General features: G+C 42.9%; 1 protein-coding gene across 11 annotated transcripts; it reads left to right on the plus strand.

The window, feature by feature from the left end:
• The first annotated feature begins 1,147 nt into the window (after positions 1-1,147).
• LOC110506274 (src substrate cortactin) lies at positions 1,148-21,688 on the plus strand. Of its 11 annotated transcripts, none has more exons than XM_090221734.1 (15): positions 1,148-1,563; positions 3,229-3,312; positions 3,561-3,634; positions 3,915-4,044; positions 4,696-4,806; positions 5,145-5,199; positions 5,804-5,914; positions 13,277-13,387; positions 14,733-14,843; positions 17,569-17,624; positions 17,714-17,783; positions 17,910-18,187; positions 18,570-18,720; positions 19,533-19,601; positions 19,806-21,688. In XM_090221734.1, exons 2-15 carry the CDS (start codon positions 3,229-3,231, stop codon positions 19,940-19,942), a joined length of 1,548 nt encoding a protein of 515 aa, XP_090077860.1. In that variant the 5' UTR covers positions 1,148-1,563; the 3' UTR covers positions 19,943-21,688. The 11 variants fall into 11 exon arrangements, with proteins under 11 accessions (XP_090077860.1, XP_021441390.3, XP_090077866.1 ...); XM_021585715.3 differs by having other exon boundaries at positions 1,426-1,621; XM_090221740.1 differs by having other exon boundaries at positions 1,443-1,563; positions 18,570-18,743.
• Positions 21,689-21,920: the final 232 nt, after the last annotated feature.

Below are 21,920 nucleotides of genomic sequence, written 5' to 3' on the forward strand. Positions count from 1 at the left end.
TAGACTGACTGAGCAGATATTACAATCTGGCAGTGTGGAAGTGGCAGGGCTGAGTATTTGTAGAGGTCTTGATTATGGAACAGATTGCAGCTGGTGGGGATCTGCTCTGACTCCAGCACACATATCTCCGCCCACACAATCACACAGAGAGAGAGAGAGAGAGAGAGAGGGAGATGGAGAGAGTACTGGGGGAGTGGCGGCAGCTCAAGGAGACACAGGATGAGCAATAGAGGGCGTTGCAGGAACAGATGTGACAAACACCAACTGTACGGGTAATGAACTGGATATTTTTCTTGAAACCATTGCGCAAAGGGAAAATAAATACATCATCATACAAATAAACACAAATAGATAAATAAATAAAAAACATCCCACACCTTCAGTCATAGTCCAATCCAAATCACACTCCTACACAGGCTCAGGGGCCTGGGAGGAGATCATCTTCAGTCAATATTCCCTACAATGTTTCAGCTGTTAATTTCTAAATACCCAAAAACCTTGCAGCTGCAGATATAATTACATACAGCTTCTTGGACTTGGGCTCGTTCGGGCAGTTCAATTAATCACTTGAACAATAAACGCCATTTCCGTCCTTCCCCTCTACCTTTGACGTTGACCGTCATCACACTCCTCCCTACTAACTCAACAAGCCCCCTTCCACCATCTCCCCGAAGGCGTGTTTTCCCTTTGTGTGATCTCAACGGTGAAGATGCAGAGCATGGGTTGTGACACTTGCATAAAATGTACTGTACAGCAACGTGATGATGCGAGCAGTGTGCACGTGGCGTTACTTCCCCAACCCTGCTGAATGCTTATGGTTATTGTGAATGAGGCTTCAGGGATTTTACAGCAGAGGCACTACAAGGAATCCTATGATTGAATGCTCCATCCCCACATGTCCCTGAGCCTGTGTAGGGATGTGATTAGAACTGTGACTGAAGACGTGGGATGGTTTGGATTGATAGATATCTTCTTATTTTTTTATGTCACCCCCCCTCTAGTGGCCAAAAGGCTGTATTATCATGGTCAGTGCAATTGAGGGCTTCCACCATTTTAAAGTAGTCAACTGGGTGGGACATCTAACTTCATTGGTGGACCCTCCTGGTCATCAGGAGGGATCAGCCAACCATGAAGAAGAAAATGGACTACTTCAAAATGGAGATTGCCTCAATGACACTGCCCATGCAACTATAATGGTACAGATACTAGTGCCACATTCGAAACAACTGGGACGTCGGAGAAAGAGTTTAAATTATGATGTCAGTGATCTTCAGGTCAGAACTCATGAAAAAGGGCTGAGTTTCCGATTTGGAATTCCGAGTTGGATTACCGTTCAAATCAATATTTTTCCAATCGGAGCTCGTTTTTTCAGAGTTCCCAGTTGCATTGAACGCAATGAAGTCGTAGTTTTCTGAGTTCTGAGTTGTTTTGAACGTGGCAGAATCCTCTGTCTACCTCCATGAGAACCGCGTCGCTCCCCAAGCAGGAAGTGGGATATTAGGAGATCCGGAAGAGAGCGGGCCTAAAAGGAATGTTCCATCACACCTCGAGGACTGTCAAGAGGTGCATTATTTTCACATCTCAAATATATATTTTTGACTGCAGGAAATTTTCATAAAAAGTAAGTCATTTAGATTAACATGAAAGTATCTAATACGCGCTCGCAGGATGAAATGCAGGCTGAATTGAAAAACCAGTCCGAGCTCGACCAGTGCCAAAATAATTTTCGACAAGCAGAGCCAGTAACTGGAACAGGAAATACTATTAACTTACAATGAACCTCTTCATGTTTAGTAGCTAGACATCTAGCTAAACTTGTTCTTCATGTCTGTCATTGTCTAATAGAAATATATCATTCCCCGCACCGTCTTTTCTGATTCCACTGTTCTATCACTGCAAATTAAAATGTTAATGTTTGATGTCACAAAGATCAGCAATCAAGAAAATGCTAGTGATGTAGCTAATTTACAAGCTAGCTATGTAAATGTTAATTGTTTAATCTCTCGCATGTGCACTTGACAAGGCAGCACATTTGAATGACTATTGTTGCTACAGTGGTCCAGTCGACCAGTCCAGCTAATACACGCATAAATACTAGTTAACCACATTGAATACACAGCTGCCTGGATTTTTTTCTTTCTTTCTAGCTGACGTTAGCTAATTAAGCCAATTGTCTTGCATTTGTATTATGGACGTAGCTTTTCTAACGAAACACTCAATCTACGTGTGTGGTGGTGCTGGCAGCCTTCAATACTATGACTACTCATCGTCAATGGGCAATACAATAAGTGACTCTTGTGGTTAACTTGGATTCGCTAGAATAGATCGGTTAGCTGACAACACTGAAACAATGCGCACGTTTCAAAAGGGCCGAAGTCGTGAATAGTTTTGACGCTGGATGGCCAGATCGGGAACAAGAAAATCCCGTGTGGGGAATCGTAAGTGGCTCGTTTCAAACTGGTTTAATCTTGTCCTGGACTTGATACCATGGCTTGTTTTGACTGATTTCACGTCAATGATGTGGCAAAAAAATCGCTAGATAGCTAGCCAACAACTGTAACGGTGTATTTGAGAAACAAGTGTTTATTGTGCAAATGTATGTATGTTTTCAATAAACATTGGAGACGAAATATTGTTTACATGTTGTCAACATTTTAAGCCAACTCCGTCTGTTTTGCACCACAGTTGCGCACACGTCGGTTTTGTAGCTTTTTAAGGTGCTTTGCTACACATGGGGTGTGGTATGTATGTCACAACTGCGCCAGAAGGAAGACCGTTTTGTTGTTCCAGAGAGAGAGAGAGTCCCATGTAACAGGGTGCATCCTCCCTCCTTTTCTCATCTCGGAATGAATGGAGCCACGTTGCGTACTACCCGCTCATTGAATACAGATGCCAGCCTTGTGCTGAGTTAGGTCTTAGTTAAAAGTGGCCCTTCTTGCTGAGACTTGGATGATGACCAAAGGCAGCCTAAAAAATACAGATACACCACAATACCCCCATCCCAGCTTTTGAAAGACTTCATACTGGTTATTCAGTTGCCTGATAATGTTTTATGACATTCAGATGGGTTTCAGGTCCTATCAAATTCATAGGAAGATGCATGTTTGAATATTGATATGCCAACGCAATATTTGTTTCTAACCGCTCCCAGGAAAGTGCATTTCTGGCAGTCACATTATGGGGGGTGTGTGATCGTGTGAGCCAATATAACCAGCATATTCTCCCCAGATGTGGAAGGCAGCAGCAGGTCAGTCCGTCACCGTGGCAGTGGATGATGGAGGTGATGACTGGGAGACAGACCCAGACTTTGAGGTAAGTCAACCATGGTAATGAAGTCCCATTTCGGTTTTAATCCAGAGCAATTGCTGTTTTTGCAGTTTCATCTTATTAACACCTCACCGTATCCTCTCCCTCCTTACCCCATGCCCACTAAATCTTTTTCTTTGACTACTTCTCCTCTTCCTCTCTCTCTCCCTTTGTCTCCCTCCTTTCTCCATTTCTATCTTCCTCTTTCCTCTCCTCCCCCGCTGACCCCTTGCTCCTTATTTCCGTGCTAACAGAATGACGTTTCAGAGAAGGAACAGCGATGGGGGGCCAAGACGGTGGAAGGCTCCGGTCACCAGGAACACATTAAGTAAGTACCGCTGCTTCATCATCCTTGTCGTCAACAACAGTTTTCATCATCAGCGTCACTACATTTCAAACGTGATCATTTCAATGTCATTCTAATCATGGTTTCACATTGTCTACCTGTCGATGATATTACATCTTTAATCGTTTCATTATTCAGTTAACTTTTTTTTATTTTTTAACCTGTCATCAGGTTTTTGAGGATGGCCAGTGAAGCTCAGTCATTCTTACCCTGTTATTTCTCTCCCTCCTCCCAATCTTTTCCCTCCTACCCCCCCCTCCAGTATCCACAAGCTGCGTGAGAACGTGTCATCGGAGCACAGTGATCTGAGGCAGAAGGAGCAGGCCACCATGCCCAAGGCCTCGGATGGCTATGGGGGCAAGTTTGGTGTGCAGCAGGACCGCATGGACAAAGTGAGTGGTGACCATAGTAATAGAATTATTAGAATGGGTAATGCCCCTCGGACCACAGCAATTTGATTACATTTTATTTTGGTGACCACATCTGTAGAAAAGCTGATTATCCAATGATTCAAAGCCCAGGACCGACAGCTGATCGCTATTCCAACCGTCTCCTGAGGGAGCGCAGGAACATTATTTTGGAACGGAATTAGTTTAACCTCATCTGATTGGCCTAAATTGCCAATCAGTCTTCTACTGAAATGTTTACTTTTACACATGCGCACAAAAGGAATGTTGCCGTGCGTTGACTGTGATTTGTGGCAAAAGCAGCTGAGCTCATCATTGCCGTTTGAGTTGTGTTATCCACAATGCTCTAGCCCTCTCTCACGCTCTCTCTCTCTCTGTTTGTGTGCACTGTTACCATTTGTGTGTGTGAGAACAGGGTGTGACGGTGAGCAGGCAGGGGGGGGGGCATTTTTAGCCCCCCCCCCTCACTCTGCCTGCACACTGCTCAGTGTGTTGTGAATATTATGACTCAGCACTGTTTACCCCACTCTGTGTGTGACTCTGCTGTCAACACCTGATCAAACCACTGCATACCCAGCAGTCAGCCTCACACTGTTTGCATTTATTCACCTCTCTCTTTCTCTTATCCCCCCCCAGTCTGCGGTGGGCCATGAGTACCAGAGTAAGCTGTCCAAGCACTGCTCTCAGACAGACACATCCAAAGGCTTCGGGGGGAAGTTTGGAGTGCAGGGCGACCGTGTCGACAAGGTACGCTAATCATGGTCACATTGGGCTCTATGGTCAGGAAAAAAACTCATGACCCATGACCACATAGCGATTTTAGGTCTTGACATCAATATATGATGTGGTGTTTTGGGACAGATCTCCCTTGTAAGATAGTTTTTGAGGGACCCAATAGAATACCCAATTATAGGATGAATGAAAATAATAGAATTTGAGTAAGTGCCCATCTCTCAAGTTATGTCATTTAGATGAGAATACTTGAATAGCATGAAAAGATACTGGATGATGGTGCTGAGAAATGCTACGTTCTCCTTTGGCTGGTGACTTTGTTAACTTCAACACGGAGCTCTCTCCCTTTTCAGTCCGCTGTCGGGTTTGACTATGCCGGGAAGACTGAGAAACACGCATCGCAGAAAGGTGATTTTACATGGTCTGTTAAAACAGGCAAACAACACAAGTTGAACAGTTCAGCTCACTATCCTTGTTTAGCCACTTCACATAATTCAGAATTGTCTGCTCTGTAGACCATCTGGATGTAATAGTATCTGGCCCAGTCAAACCTTTATGGTATTAGGATGGGTGTGAGTGGCATCCGATGCTGTGTGCGTGAGTACGCTCCTGGCTTTTAGCTTTCAGTGCTCCCCGGCTCCAGCTGCACTCCTGTGATTCCATGCTGTGACCACCATTGTTCCTCACCCCCATCTAGTTGCTAGCTTTATGTGCCCAATTCCGACTGAACCCCTAGCTCCTAAGGCACTTAAACTAAAATGACTACATTAAGCAGGATGACCACAGCTCCACCTTGCCCTCTGACAAACTAGGTGGAAATGTACCCGTATTGCTCACACCTATACTATTAAACAGTCAATCTGAATTTTACCCCAGACCTACTGTACATGAAGTGCCTAGATGGTATGGGCTAGGGGTTGATTTTTTTTTTTTGTTGTTGATTTGAGTATTCATCACTGCAGCCACCATTCCCTGCTTCAGTCTTGACCCCTCCCCCTGCTTTGATGTGCAGACTACTCCACAGGGTTTGGGGGGAAATACGGGGTGCAGGCAGACCGCGTGGACAAAACTGCAATGGGCTTTGAATACCAGGGCAAAACGGAGAAACACGACTCCCAGAAAGGTTTGTGTAGCGAGTAATACACACACATAATTTGTACATGGACACACCCACACATACATTCGTGCACACATACATTAGTGGGGAAAAATATGGCGAAAGGTTTGTGTAGCATAACACGAGTACACACAGTCGTGTATATAGTACCAAAAGTTTGGACACCTACTCATTCAAGGGTTTTTCTTTATTTTTTACTATTTTCTACATTGTAGAACAATAGTGAAGACATCAAAACTATGAAATAACACATATGGAATCATGTAGTAACCAAAAAAGTGTTAAACAAATCAAAATATGAGATTCTTCAAAGTAGCTACCCTTTTCATCCCAAACCATCTCAATTGGGTTGAGGTTGGGTGATGCTGCACTCCACTCGCCTTCTTGGTGAAATAGCCCTTTCACAGCTTGGAGATGTGTTGGGTCATTGTCCTGTTGAAAAACAAATTATAGTCTCACTAAGATTTGTCATAGACGCTTGCTAAAAACTTTAATGAGCAGGCCTTCCTTCATGACCTGGCCTCTGTAAATTGGTATAGAATTAGCTTGATCCCCTCTGTCGAAGTTTGGACCTTCTTTTTTGAGATCTTTAGTGATATTGTTAACAAACACGCCCCCATAAAGAAAAGAGAATTAAAAACAGGTTCAGCCCCTGGTTCGACCGTGATCTTGCAGTTACACTACCTCAAGAATTGCTTTTGGCTAAAGGCTCGGCACATGCATACTCAGGCTGACTGGCTCTCATTCAGGTAAATTAGAAATAAGTGCACTCAGGCTATCCGGAAGGCCAAGGTTAGTTACTTTAAGGAGCAGTTCTCTCTCTGTGGGTCTAATCCCAAGAAGTTCTGGAAAACGGTTAAAGACCTGGAGAATAAACCCTCACAGCTGCCCATGCCCCTTAAAGTTGATGATGTAGTTGTTACTGACAATAAGCACATGGCTGAGCTCTTTAATCACCTCTTCATTTAGTCAGGATTCCTATTTGACTCAGCCTTGCCTCCTTACCCGTCCAACATTTCCTCATCTCCCACCCCTTCTAATGCGACTAGCCCCGATGCACCTCCCTCTTTTTCCCCTGCCTCGCTACAAAGTTTCTGAAGGAGCTCCTTAAACTTTGACCCCCCCAAAAACGTATGGGGCAGATGGTTTAGACCCTTTCTTCAAGTTTTCTGCCCTTATTGCCAAGCCTATCTCTGACCTTTTAAACCGGTCTATCCTCACTGGGGAGATTCCCATTGCTTGGAAGGCTGCCACGGTTCATCCTTTATTTAAAAGGGGGGATCAGCTTGATCCTAACTGTTATAGGCCTATTTCTATTTTTCCCTGTATCAAAAGTGTTGTAAAAACTTGTCAATAATCAACTGACTGGTTTTCTCTGTAGTATTCCCTCTGGTATGCAATCTGTTTTCCGCTTCGGTTATGGATGTCACTGCGACCTTAAAATGTCCTCAATGATGTCACCATTGCCCTTGATTCTAAGCAATGTTTGCGCTGCTATTTTTATTGACTTGGCCAAAGCTTTTGATACGGTAGGCCATTCCGTTCTTGTGGGCTGGCTAAGGAGTATTGGTGTCCCTTGAGGGGCTTTGGCCTGGTTTGCTAACTACCTCAGAGTGTAGTGTATAAATCAGAACATCTGCTATCTCAGCCACTGCCTGTCACCAAGGGTGTACCCCAAGTCTCAATCCAAGGCCCCACACTCGTCTCAATTTACATCAACAACATAGCTCAGACAGTAGGAAGCTCTCATCCATTTATATGCAGATGATAGTCTTACACTTAGCTGGCCCCTCCCCGGCTTTTGTGTTAAACGCTATACAACAAAGCTTTCTTGGTGTCTAACAAGCTTTCTCTGCCCTTAAACTTGTTCCGAACACCTCCGGAAAAAAGGTAATGTGGTTTGGTAAGATGCCCCTCTCCTCACAGGTGTGATTACTACCTCTGAGGGTTTAGAGCTTTAGGTAGTCACCTCATACAAATACTTGGGAGTATGGCTAGACAGTACACTGTCCTTCTCTCAGCACATATCATACCTGCAGGCTAAAGTTAAATCTAGACTTGGTTTCCTCAATTGCAGTGGTTCCCAAACTTTTTATAGTCCCGTACCCCTTCAAACATTCAACCTCCAGCTGCGTACCCCCTCAAATCAGGGTCAGCGCACTCTCAAATGTTGTTTTTTGCCATCATTGTAATCCTGCCACACACACTATACGATACATTTATTAAACATAAGATTGAGTTTTTTACATGTCTCGGCTCGTGGGAAGTGTCAAAGAGCTCTTATAGGACCAGGGCACAAATAATAATAATCTAGCTATTTATTTAGCCATCTTACATATAAAACCTTAATTGTTCATCAGAAATTGTGAATAACTCACCACATGTTAATGAGAATGGTGCATCCTTTCAAGCACACATAATACTGCAATGATGGGTTGTATTGGAGAGTCTCAGTCTTAAATAATTTCCCACCAACAGTCTGTGCCTGTATTTAATTTTCATGCTAGTGAGGGCTGAGAATCCACTCTCACATAGGTACCTGGTTGAAAAGTGTCTTAACCTCTTGAAACTAGGGGGCACATTCCCAAAGTAAACAGGCTATTTTTCAGGACCAGATAATAGAATATGCATATAACTGACAGCTTGGGATAGAAAACACTCTAAAGTTTCCAAAACTGTAAAAATATTGTCTGTGTATAACAGAACTGATATTGCAGGCGAAAGCCTGAGAAAAATCCAATCAGGAAGTGACTCTTATTTAGAAACCTCTGCGTTCCTATGCATCCCTATTGAGCAGTGAAAGGGATATCAACCAGATTCCTTTTTCTATGGCTTCCCTAATGTGTCTAGTGTCACAAGACACAGTTTCAGGCTTTTATTTTGAAAAATGAGCGTGAACGACAACATTGCGTCAGTGGTCAGCTGGTGGCTCTCAAGAGTGATTTGTGCGTAATAGACAAATGCGGCCATTGTTTCTCTCGCTCCTACTAAGAAGCCAACTGTCCCGGTTGATATATTATCGAATAGATATTTGAAAAACACCTTAGTGTAATTAGTGTCAGTTGATTGCAATTCTCCCAGATCCGGGATGGGTAGTTCCAATATTAACAGCACAATTTGCCAAGGCAGGACCCTCTGGGCACAGTCCAATTACATTTTCACAGAACCACTTGTTGCAATTTTGATGAGGCTCTCTTGTTCAGATATCATAAGTGGACTGGAGGCAGGGCATGAAAGGGATAACGAATCCAGTTGTTTGTGTCATCCGATACGGGTTCCTGCGTAATTGCGCACCCAACTAACTCAGGCACTTCGCTATATTACATTTGAAATTGTCTGTAATCTTGAGTCAATTTGTACTCAAAAAAATCATACACTGATGGAAAGATCTTGTTGTCCTTAGCCACGATTTTGTCCAGCACATTGAATATAGTTGCGGCGAGTACCTGTAATCCTAGATTCAGATCATTCAGGCAAAAAAAAATATCACCCAGATAGGGCAGTCGTGTGAGAAAGTCGTCATGGAAGTGGTCAGACAAGTGAAAATGATGGTCAGTAAAGAACTTTAAGCACTTCTCTCAATGAAAAAATAAATAAAAATGTCTACTTTTTCCCCATTATAACCAGCGCACTTCTGTATGTTGTAAAAGCGTTACATGGTCGCTGCCCATATCATTGCATAATCCAGAAAATGGACGAGAGTTCATGGGCCTTGCTTTAACAAAGTTAACCATTTTCACTATAGTGTCCAAAATGTCTTGCACGCTGTCAGGCATTCCCTTTGCAGCATCCACTGAGAGGCTCTTGCTGCCGTGTAGCAATGGGAGCAACTGCTTGCATGCGCATTACTACTCCACTATGTCTCACTGTCATGGCTTTTGCGCTATCAGTACAGATACCAACACATCTTGACCACCAAAGTCAATTTGATGTCACAAAGCTGTCTAGTACTTTAAAAATATCCTCTCCTGGTTTCCAGGAGACATATGCCAGGCCCATCCAGCTGTAACGCATAGAATTCACTGGCTTGTATGCGAAGCAGTAATTGTTTGAAAGCATCTCCTGCCATGTCACTGATGTTGTTTGATGAAGACATTGTCTGTAGTTTTTTTTGGGCCTTTCCCCCAGCCATATCTGCGGCAACAGGAATAATTAAGACATCCACAGTAGTATGGGGCTTGCCTGTCCTTGCCACTCGGTAACTCACCATATAAGACACGCTTTCCCCTTCTTATTAATGGTTTCTGTTGCTTTTAGACATGTCTTACTACTCGAAAGTTGTCTTAATTCTTGCTCTAATATCTCCCGTGGCTTATTCTTCAAATTGGCATGTTTTGTTTCTAAATGTCTGCGCAATAGTGAAGGTTTTATTGAGTTGTGAGAGTACTTTTGCACACACTGGCTCAGGAAAGGCACTACTCCCAAATAGAAGTGAACCCCAAATCAATGTAGTTCTCATCATATTTGCGTCTCCAATGGTCCAACGTCTATTCGGTGCTTTCCTGGGTAAGGGGGCAGTAGCTCTTCGGCTGCATCAGATTCACAACTGTCAGTGTCCATGCTAGCTGGGCTAACAACAAATGTAAAATGACTGATGCTAGCATTGGAAGTGCTCGTGGGAGCAGAACAACTCGTTTCATCGACAGGTGCAGATGTAGTACTGCTGGTAGTAGCAGTACTACCAGTAGAGCTGGGACGCAGGCTTAACTTTTTTTTTTTTTACCATTACTCAATTTTAGTGCAAACGGAATGAGCAGCAGCTACGTCTGGCTACATACGCACTGTTAGTGGAATTCCCGCAGAAGAGTAACGGTTAATTTGATTGGATGTTAATTATTTGATGAGGCTACCTGTATTTGACATTGTGTTAAACAGTAGATGGTTTAGTTTGATATTTGGCAGTGAAAATAGGCTACTCAGGCAAGGGGAAAAAACCCTCACCCAAACGTATAGCCCCGTTGGAAAATCTAAATGAGTTTAAAATATATATTTATTTATTTATTTGTCATACCAGTATGGGAATACCTGCTCTATCATCACTTCTCTTTCACCCCAGCTGCCAAACTAACCCTGTTTCAGATAACCATTTTACCCATGCTACTGTAGATTATGGAGACGTAATTTATAGATCGGCAGGTAAGGGTGCTCTCGAGCGGCTAGATGTTTTGTTTTTTTACTATTCGCCCATCAGATTTGCCACCTTATGGGACACGTCACTGCACTCTACAGTATACTCTTCTGTAAACTGCTTATCTTTGAATACCCGTCACAAGATCCACTGGTTGTTGCTTATTTATAAAAACCTTCTTAGGTTTTAACTGAGATCTCTACTCCAGTCCTCATCATCCACATACATCACCCGTTCTGCCAGTCACATTCTGTTAATGGTCCCCAAAGCACACACATCCTTGGGTCACTTGTCTTTTTAGTTTGCTGCAGCTAGCGCCTGGAACGAGCTGCAACAAACACTCAAACTGGACAGTTTTATCTCAATCTCTTCACTCAAAGACTCAATCATGGACACTCTTACTGACAGTTGTGGCTGCTTTGTATGGTGTACTGTTGTCTCTACCTTGCCATTTGTGCTGTTGTCTGTGGCCAACGGTGTTTGTACCCTGTTTTGTGCTGCTGCCATGTTGTGCTGCTGCCATGCTGTGTTGTCATCTTATGTCTCTCCCATATTTTTACTTCAATAAGTTTATTTGTAATCCCAGCCAACATCCCCGCAGGAGGCCATTTGCCTTTTGGTAGGCCGTCATTGTAAATAAGAATTTGTTCTTAACTAACTTGCCTAGCTAACATGAAGCACAAACCAGATGGGATGGTGTATTGCTGCAGAATGCTGTGGTAGCCATGCTGGTTAAGTGTGCCTTGAATTCTATTTAAATCACTGACAGTGTAACCAGCAAAGCACCATCATACCTCCTCCTCCATGCTTCACTGTGGGAACCATACATGCAGAGATCATCTGTTCACTTACTCAGCGTCTTCCAAAGACTTGGTGGTTGGAACCAAAATCTCAAATTTGGACTTAAAAGACCAAAGGACAGATTTCCACTGGTCTAATGTCCATTGCTTGTGTTTCTTGGCCCAAGCAAGTCTCTTCTTATTGGTGTCCTTTTAGTGGTGTTTTATTTTTGTTGCAGCAATTTCACTATGAAGTTCCGGATTTCACGCAGTCTCAGAACAGTTGCTGTTGGTGTCTGTTACTTGAACTTTGTGAAGCATTTATTTGGGTTGCAACTTCTGAGGCAAGTAACTTTAATGAACTTATCCTCTGCAGCAGTGGTAACTCGGGGTATTCCTTTCCTCTGGCGGTCCTCATGATTGCCAGTTTCATCATAGAGATTGATGGTTTTTTGCAACTTCACTTGAAGAAACATTCAAAGTTCTTGACATTTTCCACATTGACTGACCTTCATGTTTTAAAGTAATGATGGACTGTCGTTTCTCTGTCAAGGCAAAGGGTGGCTACCTTGAAGAATCTCAAATATACGTTATATTTTGATTTAATGCTTTTTGGGGTTACTACATGATTCCATATGTGTTATTTCATAGTTTTGATGTCTTCACTAACATTCTACAATGTTGAAAATAGTAAAACATTAAGAACCCCTTGAATGAGTAAGTGTCCAAACTTTTGACTGGTATGGTACATTAATCAGAAATGATTAATATAACAGCCTTTTTAAAATGAATTTGTCAAGCAACAAAATACCTAGGACTTTACAGTGATGGTGAAACTTGGGTATAAAAATGTATTAAGTGGGTTGAAATCTTCATAGAAGTGACACAGGGTTGACGGAACATCAAAATGCTGAATTTGGTGCTTTAGCAAGTCTTTATTCATATAAACAAATTAATTAATTGAATTGTCCATGTGGTCTATTTTGAAGGGCACTTCATTTAATATAACAGCCTTTTTAAAATTCAATTTTTGTGCCCAATTTCTACTTAAAATATCAAAGGCCACTCATTTTGTGGAACAACCCTACAGGATGTGCAGGTTTTACATCCTGCCCAGTTCTGACACCTAATTTGGCTTATTAAGGTTTTTGATGTTGTTTTAGTGCTGGGCTGTAACAAATATCTGCACATCCTGTAGCTCCACCGGTTTTCAATGTTCTTGCCAAATTCAGTGCTTCGTTGTGCTTTAGCTTGATCAGCTGCTGTGCAGTTCCTGTTTAACTTGGTTTTGAGGCTGTGTGTCAGTGACTAACACCTTGCCTGTGTATATAGAATGTGTATCCAGATGGTGCCTTGACTGAACTCTGAATTCTCTGCCTTGGGGGCAAGCCCAACAAAAAAAAAAATTCTATGATTAACTATATCTGCTATTTTCCCAACCACTTTCCCGGGTATCACCAGATTACACCAAAGGTTTTGGCGGGAAGTTCGGAGTGGAGACGGACAAGGTGGACAAGAGCGCCTTGGGCTTTGAGTACCAGGGCAAAACAGAGAAGCACGAGTCTCAGAAAGGTGTGTCCCCCTTTGTCATGCACACACTAGGCTTGGGCGGTATCCAGAGTGTCATACCGACCTTGTGTGCAATACTGGGATATTCAGTAATACCGGCACTGAACACAAGGGGCCCTGTTTTCAAAACCCACTGATACTCTAATCCAAAAGGTTAAATGCTAACAAGTAAATGTAAAATCTCATAGCGAATGCTAACAATCGCATTGCGCACACTGTGTACAGTCTCCAAACTAAACTATACAAGTAATAAAAAAATGCAAATATGAGACAGCAAGGCTCTTGATCCAGGAGGTGATTCTCTGGTGTTACCAAACAATTGCTTGATTTTGGAGGAAGCTAAACAGTTAGCCAGATAGCTAACTAGCTACTAAATTAGCACATTAAATGCACAACTGCAGAGCATTTTAGACGGTTAACTGAATAGTTCTAAGATATCTAGCTGGCAAACATTTTAGTTATTCATTCCATACTGTAAATGTATCACCTGGCGCTTTCTGCACAACAGTGAGTGACTCAAGGCTCTGCTCTCGTTCTGTGCTTGTAAACAAACACCACGTGACTGGGGACTATTGGTAAGCTTCATAATGAAAAATTATGTGACCGGTGAAATTAAGAACTCAATCTTCTAACATATTGCACAAGTTGACTGCAGGCATTTACTTAAAACGTAGGTACAAATATTCATATTTATTAAAACACAGAAATAGATTCAATGGTATTGATGTTATTGAAAATCATCATCGTGGCTTTTTCCAAATACACCGGTGTATGGTGTACCATGCAAGCCTTATGCATACACACTTGTTTTTCTATTGTGCCTGTGTAACAAGAGGGATGAGGCGAGACAGTGTGGGGCCGTCTATCTGCAGAGTATGTACTACACCTCCCTCCGCTCTAATCAGACTAACTCATTTTCTCTCTCATACAGTGCCCCAAATATCCTACTAGCTAAATAGTTGTGCTTGTAGAATCTTGTTTTCAAACTCTCCTGAAGGCCTGGAAACATGTTGCCTTATCATTAGCTTTCCCTCCCTGATTACGCAATCCCAGGCTGAAGGTATCAGAGAGAGGGAAAGGTGACCTTCCATTGTTACCCATACTGCACCAAGGCAGTGTTTACAGCCCAGGTGTTGGTCACACAATGGTTGAGATGGTGGCTCTGACACGTGTCCCAGAGGGTCTACACGGTAGCCATTTTTGTTGTACAGAATGTTATCAAATATGTTATCTGGTAATGTACTGTATGCCAATCAGCCATTGGAATTTTCCAGACTGTGTTATCTCATTTGGGCCTACCTACATTGCACTTTAGTATCCATTCTAATATTCTCTGTGCCCTTCACAGATTACGTGAAGGGCTTTGGTGGCAAGTTTGGTGTGCAGACGGACAGACAGGACAAGTCGGCCCTGGGATGGGACCACCAGGAGAAACTGCAGCTCCACGAGTCGCAGAAAGGTACCGGTGGTTTGACCTGTGTTTACATGGGTTTTATTCCACCTAACACATATCCTTAGTAGCAGGATAACGCACACAGGATATGTGTTCACACACACTTTTTACTGATGTGGTCATTTTATGGTTTTACTATTGAGTTAATGAGGTTAAAGTACTTCCTTTGTCTGGTGGCGTGGCATCTGCCACAGGCTCATAATAGAGGAAGTGACAACAGATGGAGCTAGACAGACTTAGGACTTATCAGTCTAGTGCTCAGGCTGGATTTACTGGATGTGTATAGCACCTTGGTTCTTTTGGTTTAAGTTGTTAACAAAGTTTTCATTTGTGTGCTTTTTATATACTGTAAGGCAGGATCGGCGTGTGTTTGGTCTGAGTGCAGCTGACCCGTGTACTTGTTTATATCTGTATGTAAATGTGCTTGTGCCTATATATACTGTTGGTGCATGTTTGTGTATTGTGGGTTTGGGGTAGAGGTGCTTGGCCAGCCTCTCCTTGTGCTCATAACCCAGGGCACACTGGTCTTGCTACTCCACGAGTCTCAGCAAGGCACAGCATACTGTCCATCCTTTTCTTTCCAAAATGTATTCTCTCTTTTGCCCCAGCTCTGTTTTCAATGTCTAAAGTGCCTTTGCCCTTTACACGTCCTAGTTCCCCTTCAAAACGTCACCCCTACTGTACAAACCTACCTCGAGAGTCGGACGATATTGACAAAATAGAAATTCATCACCAATAGCAAGTGTCTGTGTGTCCTTGTCAAAAGTTTGGACACCTACTAATTTTAGGGTTTTCCCTCATTTTTGACTATTTTCTACATTGTAGAATAATATTAAAGACTATCTATTAAAGACTAACATCAAAACTATGAAATACCGCACGGAATCATGTAGTAACCAAAAAAAGTGTTAAACAAGTCAAAATATATTTTAGATTCTTCAAAGTAGCCACCCTTTGCCTTGATGACAGCTTTGCACACTTGGCATTTTCTCAACCAGCTTCACCTGGAATGCTTTTCCAACAGGCTCGAAGGAGTTCCCTCATATTAGCACTTGTTGGCTGCTTTTCCTTCACTCTGCGGTCCAACTTATCCCAACCATCTCAACTGGGTTGCGGTCAGGTGATTGTGGAGGCCAGGTCATCTGATGCCGCACTCCATCACTCTCCTTCTTGGTCAAATCGCCCTTACACAGCATGGAGGTGTGTTTTGGGTCATTGTCCTGTTGAAAAACAAATGATAGTCCCACTAAGTGCAAACCAGATGGGATGGGGTATCGCTGCAGAATGCTGTGGTATCTATGCTAGTTAAGTGTGCCTTGAATTCTAAATAAATCAGTCTCACCATCAAAGCACTCCCATACCACGCTTCACGGTGGGAATCACACATGCGGAGATCATCCGTTCACTTACTCTGCGTCTCACAAAGACACGGCGGTTGCAACCAAACATCTCAAATTGGACTTATCAGACCAATGGACAGATTTCCACCAGTCTAATGTCCATTTCTCGTGTTTCTTGACCCAAGTAAGTCACTCCTCTGCAGCAGAGGTAACGCTGGGTCTTTCATTCCTGTGGCGGTCCTCATGAGAGCCAGGTTCATCATAGCGCTTGATGGTTTTTGCGACTGCACTTGAAGAATCTTTCAGTTCTTGAAAATTTCCGTATTGACTGACCTTCATGTCTTAAAGTAATGATGGCCTGTCATTTATCTTTGCTTATTTGAGCTATTCTTGCCATAATATGGACTAAAATGGTCTTTTCCCAAATAGGGCTGTCATCTGTGTACCACCCCTACCTTGTCACAACACAACTGATTGGCTCAAACGCATTAAGAATGAAATAAATTCCACAAATTAACTTTTAACAAGTCACACCTGTTAATTGAAATGCATTCCAGGTGACTACCTCATGAAGCTGGTTGAGAGAATGCCAAGTGTGCAAAACTGTCAAGGCAAAGGTTAGCTATTTAAAGAATATCAAATATAAGATATATTTTAATTTGTTTAACGCTGTTTTGGTTACTACATGATTTCATTAGTTTTGATGTCTTCACTATTATTCTACAATGTAGAAAATTAGTAAAAATAAAGGACCCTTGAATGTGTAGTTCTAAAAGTTTAGACTGGTAGTGTAGTTGCAATTACAAATGCATATAAATACATTCATTTTGGACATTCCTATTGTATGGTAACGCAACCCGTATTCATAAATATTAACATGAACACAAGTAGGCTACAGATTATGGCTGAAGAGAAAGGTAGTGTGAATATCGTGGAAACTGACAACTGGCTAAATGCTTATCAGTGCACATTTGTTTCGCGATACCAACAAATACACAAAGTATTGCCCAGCCCTACCCTTTCTCCATTGTCAGGGCGGCAGGTAGCCTAGTGGTCAGAGCGTTGGGCCAGTAACCGAAAGGTTTCTGGATTGAATCCTCAAGCTGACAAGGTAAAAATCTGTCGTTCTGCCCCGGAACAAGGCCGTTAACCCACTGTTCCCAGGTAGACTGTCATTGTAAATAAAAATTTGTTCTTAACTGAGTTGCCTAGTTAAATATAGATTACATTTCTATTTCTTTATACCATGAGCTTCATTCCTTTTTTTTTTTTACTTGAACCCTTTCTTAAATTTATGCAATGGTTCCCTAAAAAATCACTTTACGGGTGAGCTATCACTCGAATCTGTGAATTTAAGGTCATTCTAACTATTTATTCTCCGCTGTTTACAGACTACTCTCATGGGTTCGGAGGGAAGTTTGGCATCCAGAAGGACCGAATGGACAAGGTACAATGTCTCTATACCTAATATCTAAAGACTGGGGAATTCTCATCTATTGTCTGTAATTACTCTCCTCCACCTCGTTTGAATGGCAGAGTGCAGGTAACTTTGAGGATGTGGAGAAACCAAGCCCTGCCTACCAGAGGACCAAGCCTGTGGAAACTGGTAAGTAACCACAAAACCAGTGTGTGTATGTAAATGTGCAATATGTTTGTCAAGATCATTGCAAAATCCGAACTTGAACCACTGGTTTGATTATGATCTGCCCTCCCCTGTGTCATCCCTTCCTAGCCGGCAGCAGCACGGGCAGCATCAAGGCCCGCTTTGAGAACATCGCCAAGCAGAAGGAGGAGGAGGACAAGAAGCGGGCGGAGGAGGAGAGAGCTCGCCGCCAGGCCAAGGAGAAGCAGGAGCAAGAGGAGGCGCGCAAGATAGAGGAGACAGCTAAGGCCAAGCCTGCCTCCCCGTCTCCCGAGCCCAGCCCTCCTACCGTTAGTCCCACCCCTCCTGTCCAGAAAGCCGCACCTTTGCCTGTACCTTCACCTGCAGCTGCCGACCCAGTTTACCAGGTGAATGACAACCGGTTCCACCAATCACTGCACTCCCACAAATGCCTGTTTGCTTAATGCTCATCACTTTCTTTTGCCAGTAGTTTGCTGTGTAAAATATGGATGAGTACATCCTTAAATGGACGCATCAGTCCTTCTTGCAGTTTAGTGACATTGGCGTGAACAAGGATGGTCTGATTTTTATTCCAATGCCGCAGTCCTCTTCTCCTTTGACACTTGACTTTCCTTCATTCTTACTATGCTTTCTGTGATGTTTTCATAGAGGAAGAAAAAGAAGGTAAAGTCCCAAAGATTGAAAATATTCATAGTTAAGGAGGAATTTGAATTGACCCGTGGGGTTAGGAGCTGTTTTCTGACTGTCTCCCTCGGCTGGCTGTGTCAGGACTCTGGTGTGTACGAGGATCCTGCAGCAGAAGAGAATGGGGAGGAGCTGTATGAGGCGGAGCCCACCTCCCGTTCCTCTGCTGAGCAGATGTATGAGGAGCCTCCCGTCCAGGAGGAGGCGCTCTACCAGAGTCCTGACGAGACAGGAGGTGAGAGAATGAGAGTGAACGAGGTGAGAGGGGAGGAGCAGGACATGCCATTTGCTGAGTCACTGTGAACCCCATTTCTAGCTTGGCTCTTTCTCATTAAAACAATTCTGTCCTATCTATTGCACTGGTCTGAAAGAACTGACCAGGTGAAAGCCAGTCTAATGATGAGCTTCTACCTAATTGTTTTCACCTGTCAAGTCTTTTCCAATCAGTGCAAATTTAAGGAGGGAAGATGTGTGAACGACATTTTTAAGCAATTGAGCCATTGGAAGAATCTCGATTGGATTTGCTCAATTCCTTGCGTCCTCTCCTCGATTATGTGAGGAGGGGAAGAGGGAGAACTTGGATACAAATGCATTAAATGACTCCCTTTCTCCAGTAGCTTGTCATCAGGCAAATTGCCTTTACAGGGGAGGAATCCCAAAATGTGTAAAGTAGTAAAAACAGGAGAGCTAGTGCCAGACATTTTATTGATAAAAAGATGGCTAGAGTATTGTTTTTAATCGTGTGCATTTCATCCTACATGAAAACTACAGCTGATTCAAAGGGGGTGTGGTGGATTACAACACTTTTCCCCATAGGATATACACTTAAGTATCCTCGGCCGGAGAAGAGTATCGAGGAGAGGCGCATGCTCCTCCGTTCAGCTATTAAGGAATTGACATTCATATATGGTGACAATTTAGAGGTTTCCAGGTCACGAGGGAGAGGAGGATGGAGGAGTCAAGGAGAGGACTGAATTTTGCCCAATAGACAATCTCGCTTTGTGTACCTGTGTCTTCTGTGAATGACCTGTGACCTTTTCCCTGCAGACGCCCAGACATATGAGTACGGTGAGGACTTGGGGGTAACGGCAGTAGCCCTGTATGACTACCAAGCAGGTGAGTGGAGCCAAGCCCTCTATAATCTATACTTTAATCACATCTATCAAAACTCTATTTTTTAAGATCAAGAGCTCCTCATAATTACCCCCAAAATACAATAACTCAGACACATTCATGATATACACAAACCCTTTGGACATTATTTATAATATGAGGGCAATGGAATGCAAAGTCAACTGCTATGGAATGTCTGCCTTCCAGCTGGTGATGACGAAATCTCCTTCGACCCTGATGACATCATCACTAACATTGAGACTATTGACGAGGGCTGGTGGAGGGGTGTGTGCCGGGGTGCCTACGGCCTCTTCCCAGCCAATTACGTTGAGCTTCGGCAATGAGCCCGCCCACTACACCAAACAGTCTCTCCCCATCCCTCCATCTCTTCTAAATCCACTCTTGCGCTCTGTCATATTGTTGATCACGCTGCTTCTTTCAAGTGTGCTCGACATTCTCAGGTCTTTCAGCTGTCCCAGTCTTTCTTCCTTTCTCTCTCTCTCTCCTCTCCTTGGGAAGAGGCTTCAGGCTGATCAAGGACTCAGAATAAAAGGAGAATCACGGACAACACTCACCCTGGCTCGGCTACGCAGAAGAGCGAGAGTAAGCGGGCGAGCCCAACTTTGACAGAAAGGCCTTTTTATTGTAAAGCAAGTCATCAGAAAAACACTACTCCCATTATAATATCTAGTTATATTCTTGGTTCTATAACATGCCAGGCACTCTTGCTGCTTTGCCCCACTGGCACCTGTTAGTTAATTTACTTATAAATTGAAATGTTCCCTCGTTGGCATGTATTCAAACTTCCAAGGTATCGATTGAGACCTGGCGGCCACATTATCATGCACAGTATAGGTATTACGATCACCAAAGATCGAGATCACAGAGGTGACGTAGAAATGAACCCCAGGCTTTATGTGCATATAGTGAATTTGGGGTCCTCTTTTTTTTTAATGATGATATGAAGTAGCTTTTAGAACAAGCTTGGAACTAGTATGATGTCAAATACAACTGGATATTTTTTTATTATGTTTTGATTAAATAATGCCACTTCCGGAAGTTGATTGGGGAACTAGCACTTTGGATCAGTTTTGTAATAGTACAGACCAGTGGTGAATTGATTGGTGTGTAGCTGGTTCGGAGAGAGGTCTGACATAGTGCATTGTCTGAGCTGTGGCGATTTCTTTCTTTTTGAACTCTATTGTTTACTTTAGTTAGCAGATTTCAGATAACGCCAAGAAACCGAGGAGGAGGTGTTGTTGAAAACGGGATGTTTGCCTGGGGTTAACCCACATTTTTGGTGTAAGGCCTGCATTTGCTTAATCATGGGGCCAATACGATCACCGTAGATGGTGTGAATCTCTGTTGCGTCTCGTCTCCACCTCTTCTCATTGTCATGAAAGACACCGGAAAGCATTAGAAGAAAATAAACAGTGTAATTGTCTTGCTTTTTATTCACCTGCCCATAGTCCTGCGGTAGATCGTATCAGATAGCATGCTGGAAGTAAATGATGTACAGAAAGGTGTTTTTATGATGCGCTGACAAAGAGAAAGTACCAGATTTTCGAATCCCTGCCGTCGCTGCGTGTTCGATGTGGACAAGACCTGTCTACATCGGAATAGATCGGAGTCTGTCACGTGTTCTGTGTCATGTCTGTTGCGTGTTCATGTACTGTATGTGGGACTTGGTATATTATTATGTCTGGGGCCACATTGACATCCTTATGACCAACGTGTACTATTTGACTGAGTGACTGCAGAGTGATATTTATTTATAGGGGGCTATAAGTACTAAATAAGGCTCTGAAGCAATATTTGGCTCTAAGGGGATTTTGACTGTGGTTGTTTCTAAAAGGCAGAGTGATTTATTTTAACCGATGACAATCTCACCCCAATGTCACGGTGATCTAATGCAGTAGTGTAACTTCAGTAGGTGTGTGGGGATGAGGATCTCATCAAATCAATTATTTGAGGTTTTATAATAAAAAGTGACCTTTTTATATATGTTTATTTCTACTTGCTCAAGTCGCCACATTATCTGCTTGTTCTTTTTTTGTAAGTCAATTGTTTGAATAAACGTATGGATAGTATTTTGGTTACTTCGATTCATCTTTACAACTACTATGTACATCGTGAGGATTTGTTATACAGAAGCTTTTCATTTCAGGAAGGGGTGTTAATTGGCTTTATTGGCATGGTTCCCTTGCGCGCTGAATAAATGTAATTCAACCACTGAAACACCTCCCACTTGCTGGCCAACAAATGTTCTTGTGGAGTTGTCATTCAATAGGGGTTTAAGTACATTTATCTTGCGCCTTCCCT

The sequence above is a fragment of the Oncorhynchus mykiss genome, chromosome 26, assembly GCF_057628025.1.
Source record: "Oncorhynchus mykiss isolate SJ-2025 chromosome 26, ASM5762802v1, whole genome shotgun sequence".
NCBI lineage: Eukaryota > Metazoa > Chordata > Actinopteri > Salmoniformes > Salmonidae > Oncorhynchus > Oncorhynchus mykiss.

Coding starts and splice junctions, on each gene's coding strand:
- LOC110506274 (XM_090221734.1), top strand. CDS start 3,229: ATGTGGAAGGCAGCAGCAGGTCAGTCCGTCACCGTGGCAGTGGATGAT. Junction 3,635..3,914: donor GGTCACCAGGAACACATTAA/GTAAGTACCGCT, acceptor CCCCCCCTCCAG/TATCCACAAGCTGCGTGAGA. Junction 19,602..19,805: donor CCTGTATGACTACCAAGCAG/GTGAGTGGAGCC, acceptor TCTGCCTTCCAG/CTGGTGATGACGAAATCTCC.